This window comes from Pristiophorus japonicus, chromosome 21 (genome assembly GCF_044704955.1).
Source record: "Pristiophorus japonicus isolate sPriJap1 chromosome 21, sPriJap1.hap1, whole genome shotgun sequence".
NCBI lineage: Eukaryota > Metazoa > Chordata > Chondrichthyes > Pristiophoridae > Pristiophorus > Pristiophorus japonicus.
This window is the reverse complement of record NC_091997.1, coordinates 1,662,105-1,675,806: the sequence shown is the minus strand read 5'-3', so window position 1 is coordinate 1,675,806 and position 13,702 is coordinate 1,662,105. Positions and strand designations below refer to the sequence as shown.

The 13,702-nt window shown below is 42.8% G+C and overlaps 1 protein-coding gene across 3 annotated transcripts in view; it reads left to right on the top strand.

Annotated features, from left to right (window-relative positions):
• The window catches only part of med24 (mediator complex subunit 24), a 590,098-nt gene extending 577,616 nt beyond the window's left edge, over positions 1-12,482 (top strand). For all 3 annotated transcript variants that reach the window (XM_070864253.1, XM_070864252.1, XM_070864251.1), the window contains 2 exons: positions 2,904-3,052; positions 9,490-12,482. In XM_070864253.1, coding sequence (XP_070720354.1) covers positions 2,904-3,052; positions 9,490-9,606 — 266 coding nt within the window. In that variant the 3' untranslated portion in view covers positions 9,607-12,482. The remainder of the gene's footprint in view (positions 1-2,903; positions 3,053-9,489) is intronic.
• The last annotated feature ends 1,220 nt before the right edge of the window (positions 12,483-13,702 follow it).

Genomic DNA, 13,702 nt, shown 5'->3' with positions numbered 1-13,702 from the left:
CATGATAGGTCCAAGTCAGCATGGATTTGTGAAAGGAAAATCATGCTTGACAAATCTTCTGGAATTTTTTGAGGATGTTTCCAGTAGAGTGGACAAGGGAGAACCAGTTGATGTGGTGTATTTGGACTTTCAGAAGGCTTTCGACAAGGTCCCACACAAGAGATTAATGTGCAAAGTTAAAGCACATGGGATTGGGGGTAGTGTGCTGACGTGGATTGAGAACTGGTTGGCAGATAGGAAATAAAGAGTAGGAGTAAATGGGTACTTTTCAGAATGGCATGCGGAGACTAATGGGGTACCGCAAGGTTCTGTGCTGGGGCCCCAGCTGTTTACATTGTACATTAATGATTTAGACGAGGGGATTAAATGTAGTATCTCCAAATTTGCGGATGACACTAAGTTGGGTGGCAGTGTGAGCTGCGAGGAGGATGCGATGAGGCTGCAGAGTGACTTGGATAGGTTAGGTGAGTGGGCAAATGCATGGCAGATGAAGTATAATGTGGATAAATGTGAGGTTATCCACTTTGGTGGTAAAAACAGAGAGGCAGACTATATTATCTGAATGGTGACAGATTAGGAAAAGGAGAGGTGCAACGAGACCTGGATGTCATGGTCCATCAGTCATTGAAGGTTGGCATGCAGGTACAGCAGGTGGTTAAGAAAGCAAATGGCATGTTGGCCTTCATTGCGAGGGGATTTGAGTACAGGGGCAGGGAGGTGTTACTACAGTTGTACAGGGCCTTGGTGAGGCCACACCTGGAGTATTGTGTACAGTTTTGGTCTCCTAACTTGAGGAAGGACATTCTTGCTATTGAAGGAGTGCAGCGAAGGTTCACCAGACTGATTCCCGGGATGGCGGGACTGACATATCAAGAAAGACTGGATTAACTGGGCTTGTATTCACCTGGAGTTCAGAAGAATGAGAGGGGATCTCATAGAAATGTTTAAAATTCTGACGGGTTTAGACAGGTTAGATGCAGGAAGAATGTTCCCAATGTTGGGTAAGTCCAGAACCAGGGGTCACAGTCTAAGGATAAGGGGTAAGCCATTTAGGACCGAGATGAGGAGAAACTTCTTCACCCAGAGAGTGGTGAACCTGTGGAATTCTCTACCACAGAAAGTTGTTGAGGCCAATTCACTAAATATATTCAAAAAGGAGTTAGATGAAGTCCTTACTACTCGGGGGATCAAGGGTTATGGCGAGAAAGCAGGAATGGGGTACTGAAGTTGCATGTTCAGCCATGAACTCATTGAATGGCGGTGCAGGCTCGAAGGGCCGAATGGCCTACTCCTGCAACTATTTTCTATGTTTTGTACTGTTATTTTTATGCTATTTTACCTGTTTTGCATGCAGATTTTCTGCTGAATTACAGCTGCTCCTAATTTGATAGATGCTGAGCAAATTCACGTCATAATAATTTGCTAAATGTAATATTCATTTCAGACGGGTTTCTTGGAGATTAATATCCTATGTTCTTCAATACTCAAATAGTCTCTCAAGTGAGTTATGTAACCTACATAAGGGCAAGGACTTTACTTACAAAAAAGGAAGTTGAGCAATCTTTGAACGGGTCATAAGTCTAATATAATATTCATGAGAGCTTCCAGAAGGTAGGGATGACTAGCTTTGTTCTCTTGCCATGAAGTTGTGGCTGTATGTGTAATAGTAATTTTTCCATAAAATTAAGACTGCAACAAGCTGGTTTGGTGCTTATATTGCTAAACTTCTAAAACCATTACATTGTTTAATGGAGACTGCACAAATACTGAAACTTAAATCACAATTTAGACCATCAGTCCACATTTTTGCAAGCTGCAAATTTGTTTAGAGAAAAAAAAACATTTAATTGAGACATTTTTGTACCTTGTTTGTACTGATTTGGTACTTATTGAAGAAAGAAAGATTGTACACACCTTCAAGAAATCCCAAAGCACTGTACAACCAATGAATTGCTTTTGCTGTTACTGTTATCTCGGCAAATTTATACACACCAAGGTCCCAAACACCACAATAAGAACAATGAACAGCTAGATTGTATTTGGCAGTATTGGTTGACGAGGGAATGTTGACCAGGAAATTTGGAGAAATTCCTGACACCTTTTTCAAATAGCGCCATGGATCTTTAACATTTACCAATACAGAAAAATGGGGTCTCAGATTAGTACTTGAAGTTTATTTCAGTGTGTCTCCTGTGGCCCCTTAATAATTAGGGGGGCAGGAAAATCAGATTAGCATTCCCGCTGCTAATCACATTCCAGTAACCACTCCATATGGGTAGATGTTGGGTGAAAACAGAGCTTGTGATGCACCATATGGTTAAATAGCCTACTGGCACTCAGTGCTCAGCTTACACATGGGCAAGTAAGTCAGGTACAGTACTGAAGGGTAGCTGATAGCCATCGAATGCATGAGCCAATGCCTTTAAGTGTGCGGGGAGCGAACGAGTTAAGTAAACCAAAATAAATGTGTTTACACTATCTTCAAGTAACTTTAATTCTGAAAAATAAAAATATTGATTACATTTATTTCTCATTATTTTTAAAAGGGGGGTGGGGGGGCGAGGCACTGTATAACCGCCTTTTTACAATTCTTGCCCGAATAAGGATATAAAACGCGAGTGTTAAGCTCTTTATAGGAATGCGCTGTGAAGTTACATTTCTGTGATCATTCACCTATTAAAACAGTGGAGCTTAAGATATACAATCCCTGCTATTTTGTTTCAGTGGATGAAAAGCAGTATCTTGTTGAGGGAGGGTCTCCCAGCTTTAATTGATCTTTTGAAAGGGAAAAAGTAAGAGGCTTTCTTCCAATAATGCAAGGGTTGTAAAGCTGAATTTTCAGAACAACCTAGTCAAGAAGAGTTAGAATACTAACCCACAAATTTTCTCAATCTCCTTTTCAGCAAACTTGTTCCTGTTGATCTCCTCGATCATGAGCTCAAAGATGGCTGGTCCGCAGACCCAATTTGTTCAATGGTTCATGGAAGAATGTGTGGAGTGTTTGGACCAGGGGAGTCGTGGCAGCATTCTCCAGTTCATGCCTTTTACCATGGTAAGTCAAATCTAAAGATTGGCTGATAACCAACATGGGTAATGAAAACATTTGCTCTTCAAGTTAAAAGATCAATATCTTTGTACAATGTTTAGCATTGACGCTATAAAACAGGGGTACACAACTGGTCCATTTTGCAAAGCTCCTTTCTTGATTGTCACCAGTTTAGAACATTGGGCTGTTCAACTGGATTGTCAGTGTTCCCCATCAAAATTGGCCAGGACATTCAACGTGCTAAACTACGCCTCTGCCCATCTGCGCGTGTATGTCCTAAAACAGATCATTTGGAACAGCCAGAATCACTCAAAAATGGAGAGTAGATTCAGGCAGTTGTGAGGACATAATTCCCTCCCTTTCCACCCTGTTATGTAAAAAGGTTGATAAAGATCTTTAGGAACATACTGGTATTTAATCATTCCTTACACTTAATTTGTATGAAGGATTCACTGTACAGTATATAGGCTAGTTATACACAACACCAAGAGTGATCTCCTGAACTAGTTTTGATTGCCTAGATGGGTCGGAGAGGATTTTCCCAGATTTTTTTCCCTCCAGTTGGCCTGGATTTTTTATCTTTTTTTGCCTCTCCCAGGAGATCACATGGTTTGGGGTGGGGTAGAATGTGTAAGTTGTGATACACAATGTATCGCAGTTGTGCGGGACAGGCTCGATGGGCCAAATGGTCTTTACCTGTTCCGTCATTGTTCGTAAGGTGCCACTCAACCTCCTGAAAAAGGAGGAGACAAATATAACTGTTACATTTCCAAAAGAATAAGATGCTGGTGAAATATTTCTGTATAATTTGAGCCCTGAGATTCGTTAGACCTCTAATGGGCAAAATCAACTCATTGGGATCATTTTCTTCTTTCTCTCTTGATCATTTTCTTCATCGGGAATGTTATTTTCACAATGGCCCTTGGCTTGCTGTGAATAGATAAACATGCGGCACCTGAATTTGCGTCATGGAAGGAAGAGTGATGTTGTTGCCGCAGCTTCCGGTAACCTTACTTTATCCTCTCCCCACCTCTGCTGGAGACGCTGGCTCACTATAACGTATAGTTAGTTTATTGGTGCCAGGTTGCCCATGTGGCTGTTCTTCCTGCAAGAGCCCTAAATATTGAATGCCAGCGGGCAGTTTGACTGTGGATGGAACCACAGATGTGGATTTGCCATCTTTAACCAAAATCCTAGATTGTGTCTCAACTCGATGCATGGAAAATATGTGGTTTTGTCAAGAGCGAGAAACTGGCAGTCTGTTGACTACGCATTGCGAGTGTTGAGCTGTAAGCAGTGTTGCAAAATTCAGGAATGCCCATTATTGTCAGTAGAAACTGATTTGATTCAGCCAATTTTTAATTTACTCAATTTTCCGCAGTGATTTGTGCCGTTTTTTTACGCGCGCCCCTTTTTTTGGCGTAAGTTTAAAAAATGTAAGTTTCCCCAAGGAATGTGCACCAACCTAACTCAGTTAGTTACGATTTTTTTAGGTTCGTTTTTTTAGCATCATAGGGATCTTAACCTGAATTCTGCGCCAGTTTTTGTCAATTATGGAAGTTTGCCCCCCCAAACATTTCTCTTGTGTTGGTGTATGTGACCACTCCTGAAAAACCTTCTGGTGAGTTAAGAAAAACCAGTGCACATCGAAAAATCGGCGCAGAGCGATGCCACTGTTTTTCAGCCAGCAAAGTTTTGGAAGGAGTCAAGAAGATTTAAATATGCATAATAAAGATTACATTATTTTTTAATCTTATAACGCAATAAATGGAAGTTTGATGGAATTGTAACTGACACGCCACCACCGAACATCTGCAAATAGGGCTGGAGGGTCAGAGCGTCGGCTGGCAGAATCGGTCCCACGCCCGGACATGGGCTCGGGGCTCGACTGCAAAAGAAGCCCAGGGGTGGGGGAGGTGAGGGTCTGGGGGGCTGTAGAAGGCGATCAGAAGCCTGCACTACCCATCAAATCAAGCCTGGGTGGGTGGGGGGCTATGGATGGCGATCGGAAGGCATCACAAGACTGCACTACGCATCAAATGTAGCCCAGGGATTGGGGTGGGGGGGGTTCCTAATCACAAAGCCAGCTCGAACCTGAGTGTGGTCCATACAGACCTTGTGGGGAGAGAGAATAAAGAACCTAGTCCTGCCTGCCTGCCGTTTTGAGCTTCTTGCAAAGGTAAAATTTAAGCATGGGGGCAATACTGACAAAGCCATACCTTGTGCAAACCTTTTCCATGATGGTGCTGCGGAGGAGGCAATTGATTTGATGTCATCGCATGAGGAACCTCAGAGCCCGTAGGGTGATGAGCAGGAGGCCTTACTCACGTCAGGTATATCGAGACAGGTGTTCATACCTGCAAGTGAGTGATGCAGACTGTGTCAGAAGGCTGCCTTTTCGCAAAGAAGTTGTAACAGATCTGTGAGTTGGTAAAAGCAGACCTGCAGCCCAGAAGCGTCAGGAGGACTGCTTTGTCAGTTGAAGCGAAGGTTACAGCTGCACTTTCATTCTATGCATCCAGATCGTTTCAAGCTATAACTGGGGATGCGTGCGCCATTTCTCAACATGCAACACATGTCTGCACTCTATGCTCGGTGGAATGACTACATAAAGTTCCCCATGACTGGCCAGGCAATGTGTAAAAGGGCTGTGGGCTCTCCAGGATTGCTGGCTTCCCAAAGGGTACAGGGCTGCATTGATTGTACCCACATCGCCTTGCGAGCAACTTTGGAGGATTCCAAGATGTACAGGAACAGAAACGGCTTCCACTCCGTTAATGTGCAGCTCGTGTGTGTGACCACATGCATCGCATCATGTCAGTTGTTAATGTGCAGCTCGTGTGTGTGACCACATGCATCGCATCATGTCAGTTGTTAATGTGCAGCTCGTGTGTGTGACCACATGCATCGCATCATGTCAGTTGTTAATGTGCAGCTCGTGTGTGTGACCACATGCATCGCATCATGTCAGTTGTTAATGTGCAGCTCGTGTGTGTGACCACATGCATCGCATCATGTCAGTTGTTAATGTGCAGCTCGTGTGTGTGACGACATGCATCGCATCATGTCAGTTGATGCAAGGTACCCTAGGAGCACCCATGATGCGTTCATCCTACACGAGAGCATTTAATCTGCCGTGTTTCAGCAGCAGCCTGAAGGGCAGACCTGGCTATTGGGAGACAAAAGGGTACGGCCTCGCCACCTGGCTCATGACTCCCCTATGCGTAACCCGGACAGAAGCTGACCGGGAATACAGCATGTCGCACATTGCGACGCACAGCATAATAGAGAGGACCATTGGCATCTTGAAACAGCGTTTCCGATGCCTGGATCATTCCGGAGGCTACTTGCTATACTCCCCTGTGATTGTTGGTCAGTTCACTGTTGTGTGCTGCATAACTTAGCCATCATAAGGCAGCAGCAGATGGTAGTAGAAGACCCACCTGAGGCGAGAGTGGCTGATAACGATGAGGAAGATGCCGATGAGGATGAGGAAGCCATGCAGCTACCTGAACCCGGGGCGCAATGGCGGAGGAGGGCGGGCCATCGTGCCCCTTTAACGATTGTCCGATTGCAGGCGGTAATGTGGAAGGCCTGGCTTGGACCTCTTCAGAGGCTGGTCTGGGAATTGGAATGGGAGTGGCAGTTGATTGCAGCAGCTAACTCCAAAATTCCTTCCCTCATGAACCCTGACAGTGTCTCAACTACCTGCAACATTCCCTCCCTCATGTTGAGCAACAGTGTTTGAACTACCTGCAACATTCCCTCCCTCATGTTCACCAACATGGTTTCAGCTGACTGAGATATTCCCTCCCTCATGTTCCCAGACAGCGTTCCCATTTCTCGTGAAAGTGTTGTTACTTCTCCTGACAGTCCCGATACCTCATTACCCACCCCACTGATGGTGTCCAGGAGTGATCACATAAGGTCAAAGCTCGCGGCGCTCATTGACATCATCTGAACCACATCTGTTAGATCCTGCACTTCAGGAGAGCGCTGTCGAGCTCTCCTTCCCCTCCTCACCCCGGGAGTGGCTCACAGCACCCCAGTGGGATCCCCTGCCTGGGACGGTGGGAAACCATGGAATGTCCCACCAACACTCGAACCACTGCTCAGGGAAGGGACTGGCACCTCAATGGGCGGCACCTGCACCTCCTCAAAAGTGAGTACAACAGTGGGGGCTTCATCCATCCCCTCCCCCTCACCCCCATGCTCTTGGTCTGGAGGGTGGGATTGGAAGATGTTCCCTTCAGGCTCGTCCTCGTCTGAATCGTCTTCATTTTCAGGGTTGGCCTCAAGTTCTTCAAAATATAACAGAACAGACAAATGGTTAGCAGCAGAGGAGGGGGCAGGGTGGGTGGTATGAGTAGGCTCACACAGCGCAGGCAGCAGGCTCATTTGAAGGACCATGATGAATGATAGCACATTGCATCAACCGAAGCGTAGCTGACGGACACATCCCCAGGAACCGAAGCACGGCTAGCTCACATAGTACTAAACATTTAGCAAAGCCAGACTGTGGAATTTGCAGGACTTACCCTCTCCCTCGAGTGTGGGCCCAGCTTGTGCAGTGGTGGTTGCTTTTCTCCAGGCAGGACCCATCAAAGCAGCGACCCGCTCTTCCAGAAGTGTCGGTGGCTGCAGATTTGCTGGGCCTCCTCCTGTTCGAGTTCTTTCTCGTTTGTTGTGTGCCACTTTCCTCTGCAAAGATGAAAATATGAACTTTTTAGAGAGGGTATCTTTCTGCTGGGTTGGACATACTCAGATGGCCATTTTTACAATTGCAATTCCATTGAAAACTTAAAATATTACTTACACTAACTACTTAACCCAGGTCCTGCCACTTTTTGCACTATCCTCTCGACCTTGGGTGCACACCATTGCACAGTAATCTTCTGCTAGTTGGTTTCAGCGTGTCTTCATTTCTTTGGGTGGAACTTTTATGTGACCTCTGCTGGTGTCCAGCTCCTGCCATCTGGCCTCAATTACAGTAACTAGTGCCTCCACTTACAGAAGAAATTCTTGATTCTTGTGCCACGTTGCATCTTGTATTGCAGCTCCGATTTTTCCAATGATAATTAAAGTTCTCACACACACAACTGGCCCTTTCAAAATGGCCGATTGCAGACCGGGAACTGTACTGCGCATGCGCGCCCATAGGAATCACGTCAAAAACGTCCTTTTTCCCGCGCATGCACAGAAGCTGCGACATCATATTTTTGGCACAGACAGTAGGCTCCACCAACACCCCCCCCCCCCCCCCCCCACCGAGGCTATAGGACAGGCTGCGCAGCGCCAATTTTGAAAAATAGAATGGGGAAACTTGGTACATTTTATTTTTGAAGTAGTTCTGGCCTAGAAAAACGGGCGGAACTCTGGCAATACGCCAAAAAAAGGCTTTGGACAAAATTGAGCTTAATGAGTTGTCGATTAAGGTCTTTAAAATTTGATTTATCATTCAAATTTCACACCAGTTGATTTTAATTATCCATATCTGTTCGGTTTTCCAAAATTTGCTGTCACTCTTGCTATTAAAGTAGTATGTTTTCCGTATTGAGCTGTTTAATCACTTTGTAATTAGAACTTCAAATTAAATATTTCAGACTTATTGATTATAATCTTTAGTGAGGTGTCAGCCATGGTTCAGTAGTTGCACTCACCTCCGTCAGAGCCCCGCTCCAGAAACCTGAGCACATAATCCAGGCTGACAGCTCAGTGCAGTATTGAGGGAGTGCTGTACTTTTGGAGATGCCGTTTTTCAGATGAGACGTTAAATGCCGACGCTCCACCTGTCCTCTCAAGTGGACGTAAAAGATCCCACAGCACAAGAGGAGCAGAGGAGTTCTGTGTCCTGGCCAACATTTATCCCTCAACCAACACTTATGATGATCTAGTTATTTATTTAATTGCTGTGGGAGTTTGCTCTGCACAAATCGGCTGATGCATTTCCTGTAGTACAACAGTGACCACACTGCCTAATTAAGCTGTAAGGTGCTTTGGGATGTCTTGTGGTCGTGAAAGGTGCTATATAAATGCAAGTTTGCTCTTTAAGTTAGCCAATATATATATTGTGTCGGAATCTTGGGCAACGGCTATGAGAATGTAAAAAAAATCTCTTCATTCTTTTATTGTATGGTATGATGTGCAATACAATATTGTAATTATAATACACCATGAAGTAGTGAAAGTTTATTCCATTCTTTAGAATTCAATTTGAGCTTTACATTTTCAAAAGCTGACGGGCTGCAGTGTATAAACTGAAGTTTCTGTTTTCAGACTGGGATAGAACACCCACAAAGGCCATGAATTAACCTTACATATTTAAGAATTAGCAGGAGTAAAATGTATCTGCAGATTTCAGAATGAGTTCTTGCCTCCCAGTGTATTATTTTGCAGTTTGGATGTGCTTTCTGTTTGACGGCAATATGTTTTTTTTCTCACAGGTTTCTGAACTGGTGAAACTGCCTGCCCTGTCCAAACCCAAAACCGTGCTCGCAATAACTGATCTGGGCCTCCCTCTGGGACGCAGGGTTGCAGCAAAGGCCATTGCTGCTCTTTGAATAAGGCCAGTTAAGTCTCTTCAGGCCTAACTTGGTACAAAGAAATAAATAAACACTGATAAAAAGCTGCATGTACTTTGAGGTATGTTATACAGGGTTGTAGAGACAGAATCATTAGTAATGTTCAGAATACAGCTAGTTGCTGTAATGGGAAAGCTAAGGATGAGCTTTGAGGAGTCGAATAGCCCTTTCTTGTCATCTATTTTAACACAGGACGACCAGTCAGGATCACTTATTGAATATCCTCAATGGGAACATTAGGTGTACAAATGATGTACCTTTCCTGTATACATGCATTATCTTTGTGTTTTTTAAAAGTTACCTTCATGTCCCATTTACCCCATCTAAGCTATTCTGTGTGTGCATGAGTAACATGCTTCATTTATATTTATGTTAAACGTGATCATCAAATCATTAAAATCTTAGTAAGATTTATTTTTCCCCAAGACAACTGAGAAAATCTGTTCATATACCGTGATTATTGTAGTTAGGAGATTGGCTTAGTTGTACTTCAACAATGAAGCAAATTAATTTCAATTTAGGGATGTTGTATCTGGGGTGAAAAGTTAATTTTAATGTTATCATTAATGCAGTTTGCCATTCTGTTTGTCTTCTTAGAAAATTAATTGACCCTTTCTCAGGTCTGATGGTGTCCTTTGTTGGTGAAGCATTGGTATTAAACCACTGGTTTATATCCATGATTCCCTAATCAGTTCTCAGTATTCACAGGATATCTTGCAGATCTTCCAATGATCAACTTAAGCAGGGTTGGTTAGAGACCTGGGTATTAGTCTCTGTGTGGTGCGGTGGGACATAAAATAGAGGGTAAAATAACAAAGAAGAAATTCAGCTTGCTTCCACTTACTCAGCAAGGCAACATTATTTTAAAATATTTTATCCGAAAGGTACGACATTTCAATAAGGCTTTACGTCCGGTGTATAGCAGCATTGATTTGAAGAATTTCCCATTTGAAGAATTCATTTAACTTCTGGATCTGTATTGCATTCTTTCAAGCTGTGGTGAAGAGAAGAGGATTGGGTGGGATGATGGGTGCGTACCAAGCCCAACCTGATGGGATGGAGCTTTCCTTTCAGTATCTGCTGTTGAGTGCTCATTGAGTCTATGCAGCCATGAACCAGTTCCAAGTGAACAACCATTAAACACTCCTCTTAAAAATTAATGATTGGTATTAGTCAAAATTGGAACTAGTCCATGTGGTATTGACAGATCCCATATTTTTTGGAAGGGAAGTTAATTTGTCACTTGCAACGTTTGAAAAAACAATACAAATTCACACATCCTTTCAAAGTAGGCTGTGCTTCTATTTGAGATCTGTATACCTTCAGACAAGCAACCAGAGATCTGAAAGCTGTTAGAGTTTCTCTTGTCGTGGTAAGTCTTTGCATGGTAGTTGCCAGCAATTTGGTCAAGAGCAAATTGATTACCCAGTGGAGACATGAAGATTAAGAAAAAGATGCCTGTGCTCTTTGTAAGCAGATGTTCATCAACCTCGGGCCAGCACCTTGCATGTTGAGCTTGTCAAAAGTTTATTGAGTTTTAATTGGTTATTGAGAATCCCAGTCATCTTGTTCTTTGGAGCGTTTCTGCAGAATCCACATGAATCAGCTGCAAACAGAATACCGAACCAGGAAAGGCCAACTTGAAGAGGGAATTTGCAGCCTAGCTCAAGCTAGGTGAATATGTACATAACTCAAATCCAGTATTCTCTAAGCAGATGTCATCAAAAGCATTCAATGCCAATACAATCGAAAGAACAGGTCGCAAAGAGAAGTGTTTTAGCTGTAATCTATTAGACCGTTAATGATTCAGCTCTGATAGATTACCAAGAGTTACAGCCCAGGGCTTTTCACTGTGCGCCAACCACATTTTGCTGTTATCCCTTGAATAAGATTATCTAGTTTTAATTTTATTTTTGTGAATGTTCAAGATTTATTTTCCTGTGCTTACTATTTTATATTAAGTTTTTAATATTTTGTGCATTGCTGCAGTACTTTATTTCAAACATATTGTAAAATATCCTGTCTTTTTCACATGATTTTTTCAATTGAAATTTTTAATGTTTTGAAAATCTGAGCTGAGGCCGTTCCATCCTCCGAGCACCTCTTTACCTACTACAAAAGCAAAATACGGCGGATGCTGGAAATCTGAAATAAAAACAGAAACTGCTGGAAACACTCAGCAGGTCAGGCAGCATCTGTGGAGAGAGATACAGAGTTAATGTTTCAGAACTCTATTTATCTAGCCTGTGCTGACTTAGTTGATTCCAGGTTGAGTGGTCTTGGTGGTGGCACTGCAGTTGGCCTCTAAGTCTTTGATAGAAAGACCGTCCCTACTCTATCCAGTGACATGTATGCATAGCAGCTGAGGACTGAATTGAACATCACAGTTGTGGTGTTCTCCATGGATGAATAACACCCCAGCACTCCGTGTCCAAGGTAACAGACGAAGAAAAGACACTTTGGCGAGTTACCAATAACTTGTTGGTGGATGTGCAGTTACCACCTTCTGGATAGGCGGGGCAAAGGGAGAAGATTGGAAACTAGACAAAGGCTGGAAATTTAAAATGTCAGATCACTCCTGGTTTTCTATGTGGTACTCTTGTGTTTTTCAACAGAAGATCACAACGAAAACTGTAGATCAGATGTTTTTTCTCATGTTGTGGTACATCAGCTGCCAGATTGAATTGTGCGTTAATAACTGGCCATTATAATAATTCCATATTATGTGTTGAGAAATCCGTAAAGTTTTTGTAGATACTTTTATTTTTTTTAAACACAATTTTGTAACCAAATGATGAAGTGCTTTGTCCAGTCTAGCTGTTGGGTTGCTTTGTGAAATAAAGATGTCTCCTACATTTACTTTTGAGGCTGTTTTATTGCTTGCTACCAATATAATAGATTAATTTGATTAGTAAATAGAGACATGAAGGCCTTCCTAATTGAGTTGTTTTCAGCACCAGCTGCTGCATTCAGTTCTGTCTTTCCTAAGCTGTAATATCCAAAAGAGTTTCCTAAGCTGTAATATGCCTGACTGCACTAAGCTGAATATTTCCATTTTAATGGATCAACACCATTACCTTTAACAGCAATCACAATGCGGATTTATAAAACGACTACCTAAAGGTGGACTCTGGACATTGGTTAACCATGTAAAACTGCATCTGTCAATATAGCAGAAAAATGAATTTAAGTTGTTAAAGTAGTAATAGTGGGCTGGAGGAGTTTGAATTGGAAAGGTACTTGGAGCACCATTTTACTACAGGTAATGTATCAGTTTGAGGTTTAATTTCTGCTGTATATTGCTCCAGGTAGCACTGAGCTGGCAGGACAATGGCTTGCACTGTACCAAATGAAATGTGGATTATTTTTGCAATTCATACACACACACACTGATTTCAACCATGACAGAAGTTCCCTATTGGTTTAAAAGGTTCTACTTGGCATTCCAATGCTGCAATACTATTTTTGTCACCAGAGACCTTCAACAAACCATGCAGGTAGCAGAAAAAACATTACTGTAAAACAATCATCCTGTTCTATTTGATGTGGCTGAATGGTTCACTGTGCTTGGTGTGAAGTTTAAAAGTAGTGTCCTTGGGTGATTTATTCTCTACCTCCTCGATGAGAATTTTAATTTTGTATGGAGATTGAACTTCAAAGAATGAGGAAGATATAGTCATTCCAAAGCTGTTCTGCGTGTCCTAACTGAGAAAAGAATGGTCCTGGAAGTCAGACTTTTGCAATTTACCACTGCCAACATAGGTAAATAATTCTCAGTAAAGGTGAGCACCAGGGCAGAGAAATGAAGGAGGCATGGTGGGAGATGAAAGACTTACCAATCACAACACTCTTTGATTTTCTCTCCAATTCTCTCTTGCTTGATTGCCTTTGAGGGTCAGAGAGGAATCTGCCAGTTTTTTTTTCTCCCAAAATCAGTCTACTGCTTTATTTAACCTTTCTCTAGAGACTGGGGAGACAGTGTAGAGGGGGACGGAGGTAGTGTGTGCAAGTTAAGCCATGCTGTGATGGGACAGTCTCAATTGGAACAATTGGTCTTTACGTGCCTTTGATTGTA